Source organism: Phoxinus phoxinus, assembly GCF_949152265.1.
Source record: "Phoxinus phoxinus genome assembly, chromosome: 7".
NCBI classification, from domain to species: domain Eukaryota; kingdom Metazoa; phylum Chordata; class Actinopteri; order Cypriniformes; family Leuciscidae; genus Phoxinus; species Phoxinus phoxinus.
Window position 1 is genome coordinate 35,410,630 of NC_136882.1, and position 19,256 is coordinate 35,429,885.

At 37.7% G+C, this 19,256-nt stretch overlaps 1 protein-coding gene across 16 annotated transcripts in view; it reads right to left on the reverse strand.

The window, feature by feature from the left end:
* The window catches only part of tns1b (tensin 1b), a 129,345-nt gene that overhangs the window by 15,188 nt on the left and 94,901 nt on the right, over positions 1-19,256 (reverse strand). For 5 of the 16 annotated variants that reach the window (XM_079618615.1, XM_079618616.1, XM_079618622.1 and 2 more), the window contains 6 exons: positions 17,733-17,816; positions 12,786-12,970; positions 12,539-12,677; positions 6,963-7,058; positions 4,290-4,464; positions 715-1,766 (listed from right to left, as the gene is read on the reverse strand). In XM_079618615.1, coding sequence (XP_079474741.1) covers positions 715-1,766; positions 4,290-4,464; positions 6,963-7,058; positions 12,539-12,677; positions 12,786-12,970; positions 17,733-17,816 — 1,731 coding nt within the window. The remainder of the gene's footprint in view (positions 1-714; positions 1,767-4,289; positions 4,465-6,962; positions 7,059-12,538; positions 12,678-12,785; positions 12,971-17,732; positions 17,817-19,256) is intronic. The other 11 variants (XM_079618620.1, XM_079618627.1, XM_079618629.1 and 8 more) reach the window with 3 other exon arrangements.

Genomic DNA, 19,256 nt, shown 5'->3' on the forward strand with positions numbered 1-19,256 from the left:
TTATAACACATTTAATAGTTTGGGGTAATATATTTAAAAATGTTATATATTTCTGTGATCAAAGCTGAATTTTCAGCATCATTACTCCAGTCTTCAGTGTCACATGATCCTTCAGAAATCATTCTAATATGCTGGTTTGATGCTCAAGAAACATTTATGATTATCATAAATTTGAAAACAGTTGTGGCGCTTTTTTTTTTTTTTTTTTGCTTTTTTTTCGTGGAATCTGAGATAACCCTTTCTTAGGGTTCTTGGATGCATAGAATGTTCAAAAGAACACCATTTACTGGAAATATTTTGTAACATTATAAGTGTCTTTACTGACACTTTTGATCAATTGAACACATCCGTGCTAAATAAAGGTATTAATTTCCTTCAAGAAAAATATCCTACTTCCCCTAAACTTTTCAACGGTATTGTATATTTATTATAAATAATATCCACAATTCAAAGTAATACAATATAAAATTATATAGATGGTTTTAATGTTTATGATTAATTCATAATGACAATTAAATGTATTAAAAACTACCCTACCAGCAGTTGTGTAGAATTAAAATAATTTTTAATATTACTTTTTAATATAATTGTTTTATATTATCTTATTTACATTCAAATGGCAATGCAACCTGCTTGTATTGTTAACTGAAATGGAATTTAAAGGCATTCCATTTCAACTGATACCTAGTGGAATAGATCTTCATAAAGTCTTACCGCACATGTTAAGTTTGGAGAAATCAGGGAGCGTGTTGAAGAAATGAACGCTTGGAGTGCTGCCGCCACTGGACACCGGCGAGGACATCTTCCCGTTGTGCGTTCCGTAGGACAGTCCGCCATTGGAGCGATCGCTGCTGGACATGCGCCTCTTCTCGGGGAGCTGAGGCTGGAGGGCAGGGCTGCCCTGTCTGAATCCCACTCCCTCCATGTATCCGGCCGGAGAGACTGGGAAAGAAGGTGTGGACGGAGGCTGGTATCCAGAGGAGCTGCTCTGGCGGGACAGGGCTCCGTGACGCTCGTCCGGGGTGGTGTAGCCACTGTACATCGGGTGCCTGTCCAGACTGGGGCTACCCTGCGTTATGGACGTGTGGTGTCCCAGAATGGGACTGCCCTGACTGGGATGTGAGAGTGAGGATTGCCTGCTCAGCACGGGGCTGACCTGGTTGGGCAGGGTAACGGACGGCTGTCTACTCAACACCGGGCTGCTTTGGTTAGGCAGAATGATCGATTGGTTGAGGGACGCCTGTCGGTTGAGGACCGGGCTGCTCTGGACAGCTTGTCCCATCGGTTGCCTGTTGAGAATCGGACTACTCTGAGTCCCGTGGGGGACGGGATACTGTCTGGACAGCATCGGGCTGCTCTGCGTTCCCTGGGTCACCATGGTGTGTCTTCCTTGCATGGGACTAACAGACATTCCAGGCAGATGCCCGTTGGCCGGGGTCGGCTGTTGGCCCATAACGGGGCCGTCCTGATTGGCTAGTCTGTGCTGAAGGTTGTAAGCGGACGTTATGTCGGGCAGGACAGTGTGGTGTCTTGTGCCAGGGCTACCGGTGAGCGGCTGGATGGTTGTGATGTTGTTTTGCACAGGCCCCGGCAGAGACGGGCTGATGTCGGGGGTGAAGTAGCTACCCAACATGCTGCTGGAGGAGGGGTATGAGGGTGTGGGTGTTTGGTATGTTCTGTCGGAAGGCTGGGAGTGAAGGACGGAGTCGACAGCAGCCTGGGACAGAGAATTCATTCCCACCCCGCTATCGGCCAATGTGCTTTCACTGAAAGACCACAAAATAAGAGAACTAGAATTATTATAAAATATGCACTAGTATGGCCCCCTTTACACCTGATATTAACCCTCTAAAGCCTGACATATGAAATAATAGTCAATTTTTTTTAAATTGAAGTTTATTCAATCGTTTGACAAAAATAATTCTAGTATCCCTGCTCAGTTACTCAAAGATGTTTTTAATACGGTTGGTTCCTGTATTTTATGTTTGGTTAATGGATCTCTCCACTCAGGGTGTGTTCCAGCAGCCTTTAAACATGCAATCGTGCAACCTCTCTTAAAAAAGAAAAATCTGGATCATTCAGTTCTTTCTAATTTTAGACCTATTTCTAAACTTCCTTTTTTATCTAAAGTCCTGGAGAAGGTAGTTTTTAATCAACTGCAATCATTTCTGGATGAATTTTGTATTTACGAAAAGTTCCAGTCTGGTTTTAAACCCCGCCACAGCACCGAAACCGCTCTTCTAAGAGTATATAACGACCTCCTCTTAGCAGTTGATTCAGGAAAATCAGCTGTTTTAGTCCTTTTAGATTTGACTTCTGCCTTCGATACTGTAAATCATTCTATCCTTTTATCCAGACTCGAACAAAGTGTTGGCATTATGGGTACGGCCCTGAAATGGTTTAAATCATATTTGACAGGTAGGAGTTTTTCTGTCCACCTTGGGAATTGCTTTTCATCTGCTGCCCCTCTTTCTTGCGGGGTTCCCCAGGGTTCCATTCTGGGACCCATGCTCTTTTCCCTGTACATGCTGCCCTTAGGGTCTATTTTTAAAAAACATAATATTTCTTTCCACTGTTTTGCAGATGATGTACAAATCTATTTGCCTGTAAAAACCAATGACAAGAACAATATCCAACCTCTGTTAGACTGCTTGAGTGATCTCAAAATTTGGTTGGATCAGAATTTTCTATGTCTTAATGATAATAAGACTGAAATTGTTGTGTTTGGCCGGGTGGGACATTTTAGTGAATGTGCAGATGCTCTTGGAACTCTAGGTTCCCATATTCGTCCTTTTACCAAGAATTTGGGTGTAATTTTTGACAGTTCTTTTAAATTCGACAAACAAATTACTTCAGTTGTTAAAACTAGCTTCTTCCACTTGAGACTTCTGGCTAAAGTTAAGCAATATATGCTACGCAAAGACTTTGAAAGAGTCATACATGCTTTTATCACGTCGCGATTAGATTATTGTAACTCGTTGTATGTCGGATTGGAGCAGTCATCACTTCGTCGGCTACAGCTAGTGCAGAACGCAGCAGCTCGACTTTTAACCAAGACTAAAAAACGTGACCACATTACACCGGTACTGGCCTCACTTCACTGGCTTCCTGTTTGTTTTAGAATTAAATTTAAAATAGCATTAATTGTTTTTAAAATCTTAAATGGGTTATCACCTCCATATTTAACGGAGCTTATACATGTCCACACACCTGTCAAAGTACTCAGGTCAACCGATCAGATGTTCCTCGACGTGCCCAGATCTAGGTTAAAAAATAAAGGTGACCTAGCGTTTTCAGTGGCTGCTCCGAACATCTGGAATAGTCTACCCATTTACGTAAGGAAAGCTCAGACTATCGAAACATTCAAGTCTTTGCTTAAGACACATTATTATGTTTTGGCTTTCAATTCTAGTTGAGCTTTGACATCTTAAACTGTGGGTTATTTTATTTGTACTTTGTGTGTTATTGTCTGTATGATAATTTGTTTTAAAGTCTTTGATGGATCTTGTTAAGCACTTTGGTCAATTACGATTGTTCTTAAATGTGCTATATAAATAAAATTGAACTGAACTGAACTGAAAAATAAAAACACTTGTTGAGCATCATGTTTGATACATAAGGCTTTTATGGCTCATATGATATATTGAACTTGCACCCGAGAAGGAAAAAAAAAACACCTTAATTTTATTGAGAGGCCAAAACTGAGCAAAAATATGCAATTTGGTGTTGTTGCTGATTTTTATATGGTCAATAGTAAGATGCAATTCTGATAGCTTATAAGTTAATTAGATTTTTATAACAGTATAACAGGCTACTTATATAAAATGCATATCAAAAACATCTACTAATGATATGCGAGTACGATGAAAATTATAAAATTCAGGCAGTATCTGGATACCAAAATAAGCTGCAAAGTGGACCAAATTTACACCACTAGTCAAAAATCTGTATATCCCAGTATGAAACCAGAGTTGTTATTAACTAAAACAATTAAAATTATTATTTGTTTGTTTTTTGTCATTGAAATAACATAAAATATGAATACTTATTTTAAACTTAACTTTAGCTGAAATAAGTTTAAGTACTAAAATGACTCAAACTGAAAATGAAATAAAATTGAAAGCTAAATATAAATATATATATTTCATTTTTTCAAAAGGTCATAACAAAATTACTCAAATTAAAATGAAAAATATATAACAAAAGCTAATTCAAAATATCAATACATGTTATAAAAGTATATAAATAATACTACTACAGTATGAAACACTGGGCTGGTGGTCACTTACACTGCGTCTGGACTCTGAATGGGGCTGCTGGAGGAGAGAGGAGTGTTGTAGGCATGGGAAGGCCCGACAGGACGAGCTAAGCTGTCACTGTCATATGTTGGAGACACGGGCGATGCTGGCGGCCCACCTGACACTGCTGCCGCTTTGGCCACAGACTCCACATAGCTACGAGGCTCTGGCAAACAGACAAAGGGAAAAATACCTGTGAGCACAAAATATTACAAGAGATCCATGTCCAAAACATGACTTGAGTTGCTTTAAATGACCATTGATGGAAATAATTAGGTTTAGATACTCAATACTATTTTTATAAATGTATATATATACATTTTTTTTTTACATATGATCCTGATTCATGAAGAAACTTCATTAAGGTGAACCATGGTTTATGTTGCTTGACCAACATAATACATTTATTTGAGAGAGATGAGAGAATGGAGACGACCGTTGTGTATAAGATGACAAAAAACAAAAAGAAACAACAAAAAAAACAGAAGGTGAAGTCGTTTGTATATTTAATAACTGTAATTCTAAATCTGGTATATTCTTACCTTCCTCATCCTCACTCTCTGTTTTCCCGACGGCAGAAGAATAAAATCATAAGACATACATTTTAGAAGTACAAAGAGACGTGGAGAATATAATAATAATTGCTAGAGTGTATAATAGTGTAGATCATTGTTATTTTAAAGGGGTAGTTAATAGTTGAACACTTTGTCATTATTTACTGACCGTCTTGCCATTCCAAATTAATATCTTCCGTAAACACAAAAGCACAATCTGTTTGGTTTCCATATCAGGAAAGTGGAAGGTAATTGTTTTTTGTTTGTTTTTAAAGGGGCACATGACTTGAGCATTTTGTCTCTTTTTGTAATTTACAGAATGAAATCAGTTGTAATGATATGAGGGTAAAAAACAAAGAGGACATTTTCACATTGGGTGAATTATTACTTTTAAGAAAACAAAGAGTGAAATACAACCAAAGAAAACAATGTAATCTTCATTCACATTTTTTGCTTCTCCGAATACCAGCAGGCCCCAGTAGACATTAAAACACCCGAAGTAACAGACCGTATCATCAATAAGCACATGACATCATTTAACCCAGCTATAGTAGGACAAAGAGGCCCCTGTGACACATCATCTCGTAATAATGTTAGCGTGTTTACCGTATGTATTGCTCTTGTTTTAGCAGGCCTCAAATTAACTCCCTCAGGAACGATGCTAAAACCAGCCCTGCATGAGAACTTGTTCTAAACTAAAGAGTCTCCGCTACTCCCCATAGGATCCTGTTACCTCAGAGTCTACAAAAACGACATAGTTTACGCCCGCTGGCCTCTGAGGATGAATCTCAGTAAACCTGCCGAGACAAGACCGGGTCATACATCAGCCCGAAAATCAAAGGAGAGAAAAAAGAAATGATAAAGAAAAAAGAAATGTGGACATGTTTTCATCAGGTTCACCCCGGAAGACATGACAAATTACTGCTTTGAATTGAAAGAAACAATTTATCAAATCATGTTTTAGCTGAGCTTGCTAATACCAAGATTTAAAGTAATCATTTCTTTAAACATTAAATATATCCTTAGGACAAAGAGAACGGGTAGTCGGCTTAAAAAGGGCTCGTTGTCTCCTGTCTAGGGAGCTACCTGCTAAGGGGACATCCTAACTGAAGTCATAACTGACCAGTTTGTAGCTTTCAACTTTGATAGCAACTCTGAAATGCACAGCATTATTTTATTTATTATTTGTATTGAGTTTGGTGTTAACATGATGCTATACTAAAAACATGATTTAACGATGATGACTCTAATAAGCATACAATTACATACAAGTGCATTTTTAATTCAATTAAACTAGACTGTGCCATCTTGGATGGACAGTTTCCACTTGTCTTTTCTGTTCCTCACAGAAACACTCCCATTCAAAAATATGGAGGGTCTGAAAGATTTTTAAAAGAAATTAACACTTTTATTCAACAAGAATGCATTAAATGGATCAAAAGTGCCGGTAAAGACATTTATAATTATAGGTTATAGTATAATATATTATTATATATATAATCTATAGGTTACTATTTCAAATAAATGCTGTTCTTTTGTACTTTATATTAATCAAATAATTCTGAAGAAAATGTATCACAGTTTCCACAAAAATATTAAACAGCAACTGTTTTCAACATTGATAATAATATGGTTCTTGAGCAGCACATCAGCATATTTGAATGATTTCTGAAAGATCATGTGACACCGAAGACTGAAGTAATGATGCTGGAAATTCAGCCTTGCATGACAGGAATAAATTTAAAAAAAGAAAAATTGTAGAGTGGAAAACTATTATTTATTATTTTAAATTCTAATACTATTTCACAGTATTGCTCTTTACTGAATTTTCAAATAAATGCAAAAGGCAGCTCACACACACAAAAGTTAACAGAGCACAGTAAAATTATCCCAATATAACCGCATATGAACAGAAAACAGCAATCCATTTAAAGATGTATGAGCTCACGGCTCAAGAGATGAGAAAAGGAGAAGGGGAAACACTTTGAGAGGAAGAAATGAAAGGATATTTTGATATATGGCCCACAAGATGCATTTGATCTCCCTTTAAGGAGCAAGTCTTGGACGAGTGTCTGCATGTGCATTTCTGTATATGTGTGTAAAGTCTCACCTGAGCCGGTCTGGTGGAGCAGGATCTCAGCAGGATTGTGCGGCTTCAGGCCCAGGAAGGACAACGGTGTTTTAGCCAATCCTGGAGGAGATCGACCTAAAGCGACACAGAGAACAGAAAGAATTGTATTATTCAGCGTGTCAACTATCAACTAAAGCCTTCAGCACAAAACATACTACATAAGCAAGTACGTCAATGCAAATGATTATAGCTTGACAATCTTGATTTCACGTATTTCTGCACTCCGCGTTTTTTAATGCAAGAACGCATCCTGCACATCACATACATGTATATTATACAATATATATTAGTGCTGTCAAAACGATTCATTGTGATTAATCGCATCTAACATAAAAGTGTGTTTATTTATGCATGTGCATATATATGTATGTGTTTGTGTGACGCACACACACACATGCACGCACACACACATATATATATATATATAAACACACACACACAAATATTGTATAAACACAGTTTTATGTTAGTTGTGATATATAATATAATATATATTCGTTATATAATTAATAGTTATATAATATATAATCGTTATATATTCGTTATATAATATATATATATATATATATATATATATATATATATATATATATAATCGGTTTTCTTTATCCATTTTCCAATTTAGTTAAAAATTAATTTGGACAGGTCACACATGGGAATAGCATATGAAAGGGTTTTTTTTTTTTTTGACTAGGGGATGATTTAAATGTGCATATTAAAATGCACATAATTAATTGTACTAAATTAAATAGCCCTACTTCTGAAATATGTCAGCGATTCATATTGTATTATGTAATGCTGCAAAGGTGTGCTATATTGGTCTCGCTATGTTTTTAACTAGCTACTTGAAAAACCCAACACACATTTGGTTAATGGCACAGACATTTGAAGGTTTCTCTATCACCCGCTTGAGTACTGAGGTTTGTCACGCCAGCGATGCTTTTGCCAACCATTCATGTCTGCATTTGCGTACTTGCACAAAGTATGTTTCTGTTCCTTAGACCTTACAATACAGATCTGTGTGTACCACTTTCATCTTCAATGCATTAGCTTTCGACAATCTTATCAAAGAGACCAACTTCCAGATCAAGAGCCTTTGAGAGACTGCCGTGGTACACACTGAGCTTTTAAAGACAGCAGACTGAGGTGGCTATTTCAGTATGTGACATGGCTGGGGAATGAGCTAATGTCTCATGCTCTGTGGCAAGGCCGTGCAAGCGCCTCTTTAAAAGAGTTAACGATGTGATTAACACTCGCTGTAACGATGCCCAGTCAAAAGAAGGAAAACAAGACAGATCATGCAGACAGAATACACCTCAGCTGAACAGATCTCCAAGACGTCACATTGAAAACATTCAAGACCTCACTACACAACAAATGCTACGAACAACAGGACGAGTGACTCAAAAACAACGAATAAACAAAGGTGCCCAGCAAAAAAAAAAAAAAGAATGGTGCGAACACACAAATGGGGAAAATAAATGGTGATGTGACCACAGAGCTGTGGAAAGCAGCACGCTTGAAGAAAGGGAGGATTTTGGAAAAAATTCTCTAAAAAAGAACAAAAATGTAAAATAATACTCACTCAATTTTGTGTATTGTTGCATTCCGAAATGTGTCAGAGCAGAATGCATAATGCAATACACATTGCACCCCAAATATGATGCTTTGAGTGGAAACTTACCAAAAAATATTTTTTTAAATAATTATATCATGCATATTCACTTGCATAGTCTAAAAGCCTTGTTTTGCTGCTGTAGTCGATTGACAGGTGAACAGGCAATCCTCTGAGGCTACGTTCAGACTGCAGGTAAATGTTTGTCATGACAGTGTGAACGACACAAACCACAGGGAATCTGATCTTTTCAATTCCGATTTTGGCCACTTACGTGGTACTAAATCCGATATAAAACTCAGATGTTTTGCAATGAGTCTGAACAGTCATATCTTAATTCATGAATTAAGTACTTTAAGATCTTTAAAGGGATAGTTCACTTCAAAAGGAAAATTATGTCATCATATACTCACCCTCAAGTTGTTTCAAACCTGTATGGATTTGTTTCTTCTGCTGAACACAAAGGAAGATATTTTGAAGAATGTCAGTCACCAAACAGTTAACTGGACCCATTGGCTTCCAGTAGGAATAAAAAAAAATACTATGGAAGTCAATGGGTCCAGTTGACTGTTTGGTTACTGACATTCTTCAAAATATCTTCCTTTATGTTCAGCAGAAGAAATACATTCATACAGGTTTGAAACAACTTGAGGGTGAGTATATGATGACAGAATTTTCATTTTAAAGTGAACTATGCCTTTAAGTATTACAGTGACATGTAGCTCTATATATTGGTAAAACATGAGGGCTTATATCATAAGTGTTTAAAAACTCTATTTGTTGTCATTGTCTTAATTTTTAATATTGCTTGCACATAAATTCGCTGGCTTCCACGGCAGATCAAGTTATAAATAAATGCGTAATCTCTTACTATAATGTCATCTGTGTTTACTTCCATATGACATTATGATGCGTGTCATCTTGTTATAGTTCTTTTACGCATGCGGGTCAATCCAGGACGATGATCTGTTCACACTGGAATCTGATATTGGCCACATTTAAAACAACAATATGAACAAACGGATCTGAGCAATACATCGGAATTGAGCGCTAAGCAGTGTGAACGTAGCCGGATTGTGGTCTGAGTGATCGAATCCCAATGTTTTGGACCCTGTTTACACCTGTATTGAGAAATTACTACTTCAGATAAGATCATGATGCGTTTGGGTAAGTGTGTGTTCTTCAAGGCTGCTCTCCACATGCATTCTGGGTAAGGCAGAGCATATGCTTGCGCTTTGGCAGGGCCAAGTTGACATCATCGCTGACACGCATGCATCCTCCACTTACCAAAGAATCCAAATCAATTCTTTGTTTGGCAGAATAAGTGCCTCAGCATTGGACACAAGGAGAAGGGGAAGGGGGTTGTGTAGAGAAGCTTTTCCAGCCTCTCATTCTCTGCAGGAGGAGGGAGCCGCAGAAACGTGCTACCAGAAAGTGGCTATTGGAGCATGTGAGTGTCTGTCAATCTCCCAACAGAAATATGGGTCACCTGCTCCCCAGGAATCCAACAGAACCACGTCTACACATAACGTGAGCAGATCTTTTGGATGAACCTCATGACAGTATGCTGAGGATCTTCACTAGGGGGATTTTTTTCCAGACATTTGATCATGTTCAATATATCTTGTTATTTATGTATTTGCTCTAAAATTATTTCAAATGATACTTTTTTCTCTCAATCGTTTTGGATAATTTCAACCATTTTAACAGTCAATACTGGAAAATACATTAAAATATTTAAGTCAAAAAGTAAAATACAGTAAAAATATAATTATAAAATAAAAAGGCATGTATTTTTACTAAAACATTTTAATATATGAAAAATGCTATGCAGACTTGATTGTTGAATCTGATTTCTGAATCTATTAATTGAATCAAATTCAAATAGTTTTGAATTTGAAATGTGAAATTATTGATTTAAATGAATCAAACTTATTAATTTCATATTTTTTTCTTCAACTAAAGTTAAAATGAGCAAAAAAAATATCTTGTAAACAGCAGTACTTACCTATACATATATTTGAACTAAAACATTTGAACACGCAAACATGCAATGGGGAGAGTTCGAATTTATTATTTTAAACAGGTTGTTTAAACTGACTCAAATGTAACAATTTAACAACATACTACTCTAATGAAATCTAATAAAATGGCCAAATAAACCTCACAAATATATCATGAGTATTGAAAATATTGTTCAGTCCTAATGTCCATTAAATACCCTGGGATAATGTAACACACAAGGACAAGATTTGATTGATTATGTTTTGAGTTATTGTAGGCTCTGTTTTGTTCTCTGAAGCCACATCTAGGTGCTCATGGTAGCAGAACTAGTCTGAAGAGCTTCGAATGTGAAGTGGCCTTGGTGTAAGATGTCAGCTAAAGAAAATGACTTGAATCTATTTCAAATGAGGTGTCTGGTGAGAAAAAATGCTGTGAAAGTCCAAGAAAAGCAGAGCTGCTTAACATTGTGTGCATCTAACCTTGTAAAGAGGCTACAGATTTTTACAAGAGGCTTTATATTAAACCTGTAGGGACAGTATGCTGGAGGGGAAGATGAAGCAATAGGTTGTAAAAACCAAAGCTATCACTATACTGGAGAAATCCATCTGAACATGAAACCTGAGGCGCAAATGTGCTTGTTCTTGCATTGAGATGCAATGACTGTGGAGGCTAGAGAAACTGCTGACAAAAAAACACTTTTCAGACCCACAGACGTCGGGAATTGCTGGGGAGCAAGTGAGAGCGGGGTCTTTCTGATCTGAGCACTTATGCATGTCTATGAGCCAACACAAAGTGTGTGTTATCACTCAAACGGAGGCCACACTCCGTGCGACTATAGCATCTGTTAATGATATCTACTGGCTCACGCAAACACCCCGAGGTAGGGTTGGATTTAACTGCTGCCAGACCTCACGTTGGCTTATAGACAGCGTGTTAATGTAATGTTAGCCCAAAAGATTCTTTTACGGAAAGAAGCAAAAACACCCACCACTATTCTGATGTGCTAATTATGAAACACAGTGGCTCTGTTCCAAAACCTAGTGAGCTTTCTTGCTGTCTACCACCTAAATAAGCAGCTGCATCCCAACCCTAATAAGTGAGCCATTGGAACACTCTACATGGGCAGCAAATCATACAAATAGTGCTATGCACATTAAACGTGACTCACAGTTTATTAGGTGTTCAAGCACGAAGTGCTGAAAACCTATTGTAATTTAAATTTAGTTTTAGTTTTTTTTTTATTATCGATACTTTTTAGTCACTAATACTTATAATTAACATGTATCCCGCATTCTCCACCATCTTGGGTGGATTATTGACACAGTTAATTGCAATGCATCTTTTCTGTGAAGGATTTAAGTGATGCTGCCTTAAGGTGTTGCATTAAGCCCATTGTGCAAAAATGTCCATTGTCCATTACCATTAGCATAGAGATGTATGAAGCACTGCTCACACTGAAGTAATTTTCAAACCAAGCATAATTTGCATGATCAACTTAAGCATGAGCGAAATCTACCTGGTACACTTTCATACCCTTACACAAAATTCCCAATTGCAAGGATTCTGATTGGAATGCCTGTATTTCGCCCAGCAATGTTATATATGACCACACTTTTAGAATCTGTAATAATCATGCTGCCTATGTTCTGGAACAGCATTCGTGTTAAAAGCACACCTATGATGCTGCCTATGTAGGCTGTTCACTAGGTTTAGAAACACTGCCACTATATAAACCGCAAGTGTTACTCTAAAAATTTTACAATGCAAATAACATCCAAATGGATGACAGTTTGACTTTGAATTTCAAATGTTTTCCAGATAACATAAAAATGAACAGAACCAACATTCAGCGATGGCTGTGACCCTTTTAAAGCGTTGACAGAGGAAGTGATTTTACAGCTCTATGGCGCCCTCCTCCTCCAACAGGGAAACTTACTCAGGTTGAAGTAAGGGGTTTGTGGCGAGACAGGGAAGGCAGGGGTTTGGGGTAGGGCCTCACCACCAACGAACGGAGGGGGGCTCACTGGACCCCCATCCATTTCCTCAAATGCTTCTCTGTAGCTATGCATGTGTCTCTGGAGAAAGAAGGACAGGTGGACACATATCCATATACGAATACATCCACATTTATTTCTGAGATTCATACTGGGAAAAATGCAAATATGTCCATTCGGTTGGTCTACCTCCTTGGGCCGTCCCCCAGGGTTCAGACCAATCGTATTGGCCAACTCAGGTGAGATGCAGCGAATGGGGGAGCGGACCGAGCTTCCTCGGGTTGGGCTCTCATCTTGGGAAAGGCCCTCACTGGTAGTCCGGTACCGTCCAGGAACTGAAGCCTCGTCTGGTGACATTTCACCAAACTGAACTCCTGCCAAGAAAATAAATACATGACATCATCTCTAACAGATAACTATTAGGGCCTGAAGAAGAACATTCATTACACTTCAAATTAAAAAATATATATAAATGTCAAAATACTCCTTGAACAAATCCATGGAAAACTGCCAATGAGCTCTGAAGAATTAACTCTCTGTCAAAACCTGCACTGACGTCCAATTCGCACCACATTAAAGCCTGGTGGAGCTACAAACAATGTTCTCATTCAAACAGCCTAGATTACAAAAAGCTGGAATATTAGAGAAACTCAGTGGAATTAAAGGGTAGTGTGTACTCCTGGATAAAGCTCTGGAACTGCCTCAAAGCAACTCTCAAGCCTATTTCCATCGCGTTCTGTTTGATACAAAGAGATGACGGTGTAAATAAAACTGGATTTGTGTAAGTCTTCTCTAGTAGGAAAGGAAAAACAGAGAACAGAAATGGATAACTGGAGACGTTTGGTAACTAAAAGCAGATGAAATGCATCTCAATTCATTCATTTAACTTGTTTTCTATGACAAACATCACTATTATTATTGTCTTAAGAATACATTTTTTAAAAATCATTCAATAACAAAACATTTATTAGTATCATTAAAAAAATTGCCCAATTTGTCAAAAAATGAATTGGTTTTACCCAACGTTTGTAAAATAGCCTACTCTAAAACAGTAGTTAAAATAAGCATGGTTTTCACACTGTTATCCATTAAGTGAACAAAAGGAACACTAATATGCAATCTAAATGAAACGAATTAAAATATTTTAATTCTGATATAAGTCATTAGCTTAGTGACATGCTAATACCAAACTCTATTGAAAGTGTGAGTAAAATCTCCAGTATGCTTTGCGTGGGTTGCTAGGCAGTTAGTGTTGGGTTGCTAGTGTTTCTCTTGTAGGGAGAGATAAATAGGGAATAGAAATGAAATGAAAATATGAACATGAATGATACCTAAAAAACATGCTAGTGCTACTTTTCAAGAGAATTATCATATCATATCAAGATCATATCATAGAGTCATATCAAGAGATTTGAACATAATGGAGAATGTTTTGACTATTTAGATATTTGCAACCATCCCAAACACTCTAACAACTCCCTAGAAACCACTCGAAACGCTAGCAACCACAGAGGAATGTGAAAACAGCAAATCAGAAAAGCAACCATATAGCAACACAGAAAAAAAATTGTGAGTCTTTAAATTTCTCTTCAGTACTGGGGTGTGCACTGGGCTTAAGCAGAGCTATTTCACAATTTACTGTCCACTTACAGATAAGGAAACAGTATGTACAGTCGCACACAGTTTTAAGCCCATTTAACTGGACTCTCTGTCTCTGTTTGAGACAAAGCAAAGCATTAACACATTCTGGTGGGAGTGAGTGGAATATCATGGAAACCGGGCAACCGGCTGAGCAAAATATTTACTAGCTCCCTGAGCGCGGCCTACGATTGATACGTTTGGTCAGACCACAGCTCAGACCATCAGAACCTCACGTGCGCTGGGAAACAACTTGAGAGAGATTGACCACTTCCACTTCTGGACAAGTGGCCACCCTTGTTCTTAAACATGACGTTGGCCAGACGCTCTGACACCCAGGCTGCGTTTAAACCGCTTCTGGAGTTCTGCCCACAAAACAAGCCTTTCAGAACAATAGAGTCGTGATGTCACAAAGGGAGGGTCTTCAAGAGGACGCTCTCACTCCATCTGCAATCTATTTGCATGCCTGGATGAGATTCATGCGGTTTCTACAGCAAAGTCAAACATGCGGATTCCAAAACTGACTGGTCTGGGAAGCGATGAATCCAGCGCTTGGATGTGCTGGGATATCATATGGTGTATATCCCCGAGTGTCACTTCAGACAAGGTCGGGAGAGGAAACATGCAAAACAGATGTACTACGCCAGATCTACAGCTGTGCATGACAAACTGTGCTGTTACCTTAGTGATCACACTGTCTTAATAGATTCAAGCTGCTGTAACTGAGAAACTGAGGTTTTTTTCAATCAGAGAAGCCATCATTTAAACCAAACAAACACTTTTAGATTCAAAATGTTTAATGGAAGAAGTAAAATACACTAAAAGGCTAGTTAAAGGATAATTCCGGTATTTAACACCTTGAGTCTATATTGTAGTTTACATTATTGTATTATTGTAGGATGAACAAGAGTGGTGGACAACATTTTTTTGACAATGGTTACTCTCTCGAGTTTTTGACTATAAGAGAATTGGCCATGGACCCATTTAACATTGGAGTCAATGGGCATGTCCGAAAATGTCTTTAAAACAACCTTTAACATTAGTTTTCAAAACTGTGCAACTCACCGAGTGATTAGTGATGTTAGTTGATGTTCCAGAAACAAAAAGTGTTGCGAAATACAGTTTCTGTCGTGTTTTATTCGTCATTTTGTAAAATCCCATTGAATTCTGTTGAAGGACTGAGTGCTCGTTAATATAAATGCGCTACCGGAAACGGAAAGGGGGCTGTTTACATTTGGTCGATGTAGTCTTTTTGCTCGCTTCCGTTTCTCATAAGGCTAGCGAGCAGAGCAACTGTGCTCCGGGAGAGTAAGCGAAATAAACAAACAAAACCTTGAAAATATTGAAAGACGTGACCACTGACCAGTGCAATATGAAGTTGAACTCGACTGTGACCGTGTGTGTCCCGCGAGACATAAACATCGGTTATCGCCATCAAGTGGTCGGGAGTGTGCTAACCCTTCAGATTCAAATATTGAGCGGAAGTTACACAGTTATGAAGTGTCTGAAAAAATAGTTCCACTATAGCAAAATAAACGGATTGGAATCATATATTGCGACGATATATTGTTTATAATCATCAACGAACACCACTAACCACTCGGTGAGTTGCACAGTTTTGTAAACGAACATTATTGGCTGTTTTAATGACATTTTCGGACATGCCCATTGACTCCAATGTTAAATGGGTCCATGGCCAATTCTATTATAGTCAAAAACTCGAGAGAGGAACCATTGTCAAAAAAATGTTGTCCACCACTCTTGTTCATCCAAAACAAACTACAATATAGGCTCAAGGTGTTAAATACCGGAATTATCCTTTAAGTTGCATTAATATGCACCAATTTAACAATATAAACAGCAATATTTACTGAACCTACCTAATATATTTAATAAATCACAAAGTACATTATGAGTGATTACAACAAATATATAATCTTATTAATGGATGCACTGCATTGTTGTAACTGTCACCCAAACATAAAATACAACTTTTATAAAATAAAAATATTTTGTTAGTAATATAATATAAAAAAAATTAATATAAATATATACAAAGATAAAATAAAAATAAAAGACCCATGATTATTATTTTTTTTGAAATAATTGTTCTGGCATAGCTTACTCCTTTCTAAACCTCATGGATTCAGCATGAGTGGAATGAGATATCTACACAGAGAAGCAGGACATACTGCTCTCTTTCTCTCCATAGTGTTGTTAATGCCATTGTTATATCTGTAATGGGTTGGATCAGACTCAGGAGAAGTCCAAGACAAACATTCATCCTGGTAACTGGCTACCGAACACAACCCGCATGGGCCCTCGGACGGGACCGAAGGCAGTCAGTCAATGTGCGAGACGTTTACTCCCCAGTGGCAGATAAGGATGGTATAATGGTCTCCAGACTCAGGGAGGATTTATTACCCTTTGTCCTTAATCTAAATGCTAAAACAGAGGTAAAGAAGAGTCCTTGAATGAAGCCAGTGTCTGCTCGCCTTGGTATTGTTCCACAGGTCTGGCAGGCTGGATCTTGTGACATGGGCTCAGTTGATCCAGACAGACTGGCCTTTGTCCTGCTACAGTGTAACTTTAACTCGACACATAATACAAATGCAATTTGTTTGTAGAGGTCACCTGCACAAAGGAGCAAACTAAAGCTTTTACTACTGTTAACCGTTATTCCACCCAAACAAGGTGAAAACAAATCCAGCACAGGTTAGTGGTTAAGGAAGAGGGTTAACACAGTAAGGAGAGAACTAAAAAGAGGAAAAACAATAAAAGAAAAAAATGACAAATAGGAAAAGGGACTTAATTTTTTCTAATAACTATTACCTCCTACAGTCTATTCCTTTGGTAGATAGTTTAACCAAAAATGTATATTGTGTCATTATTTACTCATATTCTGGTCCAAACCTGTATGGCTTTTTTTTTTTTTCTATGTGGAAGACAAAATATATTTCTACGATTTTTTTAACTGTTTTTGTCGATAAAACCATGAAAAATTAAAGTAAATGGTCTTTCATTACATAGAAGGAAAAAAAAAACACTGAAACCAAAAAAATGTCTAGCATGTTCCGCAAAAGGAAGTCATTTATTTTCATAATTTTTGTTTTTAACTATAACTTCATATTTACTTTAGTTTACACTTTTTATTTTATTCTTTTATTGCAGGTTTATTCTATTTAATTTTATTTATCATGTTTATTTCACCATGTTTTATAATAATACTACTGCAGATAACCCAAACAAGTGCAATACTAATACAATAAAAATGATTAAGATATTTGAAAATATAATTCAATAATAAAATAAAATAATTAATAATACGTTTTTTAATTAACTGCAGTTTTATAAAAGCAAGTACTCTCACTGAAGTAAACAAGAACAAGGAAAGATAGGGGGGAAAGCGAGAGAGAACCGAGATGCACACAACCACACAACATGTAAAGGTGTTATGAGTTAATGTTAGTTGGAGGCACAGTGCATCAGAGGACCAACCGCTGAAGGAGAGAGAGCGGCGGCGGTGGCCGAGCTCAGGAATGCTCTGTCTGTCACTGATGCCTCGGATACGAGCAGTGTACTCTGCACACCACCGGGAAGAGCAGGAGGAATGATGGACCATGTCAGGAAGTAAAGGAAGAAGGTGAAGAGGAGGAAGGGAAGGCGGAGGTGATGATGGGACGGGTGTTCCACAAACAGGATAAACATAAGAGGATGAGAGGAGAAAGAGGGGGGGGAGAAAATATTAGCACATGTCAAGCTAGCATATTGCTAATGGCAAATGTCTTGAATCAAATATGGGCGATTGGTAGGGAGCTAGGCAACATAGCAAAAAAAAAATTAAAAACACTTTAAAAAAAAAACAATTTATTACACAGTCCTAACGTGTAGTATGTGTTTGCCTTATCTGCAGTAAGTAAGATAAACACACTCTATCTGTGGGGGGTCACACTGCTAATGGTAAATGTAGACAAAGTGTTCCCTAATTCCAGATAGTGACATGTCTGATAACCAAATCCCAATACTAGATACCGAGAGCTCTTCAAATAGTGTGGCAAGAGCTTGTGTCGAGAGCTAGGACTCAAGGGAAGGTTACAAAGTAAGAGAGCAGCGTCCTCCTCTTGCTGTCCTTCCCATTACTGAAACACTTATCTATGCTGAGTCAACAATACTACTAAGCAGTGATCAGCAACAAAACCGAAACAGAGCTGACTAGTTTTGTCCATGAGAGCCTTATCCAAGATGTTTCCTCTTCAACACCAGTCTAATGCTTCTTAAACATCCATTTTGTAAGATATTAAAGATAAAGGTGGCACATTCACTGTAACACCAGTACTGTACAACCACTAGGCGGCAACAGTGAGCCCAGAGTCAATGCATCGTTCCTCATTCGAATAACAATATGTTTTACATTCATGTTTTTGACATAAATTTAGATAATAAAAAGTGTATATGGTGTTTATGATGCTTTTGGTTGTAGGATCCATCAGCAGTATGTGATAGACTTAGTACATCTGTAATTTAAACTCAACATTGCAAAAACTTAAACAAGTCATGGTGAATTTAGCATGCAACAAAACAAGATTGGTTCAACAAACAACTCAAATGTGCTGGCATTATTCTAAAAACAGCACAAGGGAACAACCTAGGCTTCCAGGAAAACCATTTTAAACTTCCAAGCTGAACAGATAATGTTAACATAAAAAAGTGCACTGCCGTATAACAGCCCTCAGTTGTTTGGGCACTTCTCCAGATGTAATGTACAAATGTTCGGTTTTGGCTTGGCACAAAACAGAAATGCGGTCTGATATTGAGTCTTAAGCCAGAAGCACTTTGGACAAAGCTTTCTTTGTGATCTCACGGTGCTTATGTCAACGCCAACAAAGAAACTCCACCAAAAAAGGCACCGCCTTGAGTGTAAAAGACAAGCTCAACTCATGCACTCAAGACAGGCATGGAAATGGTTTCCTTTAATATATTTCCCTTGATAAGTTGTCTCAATTTGCATTTTGTATACATAAA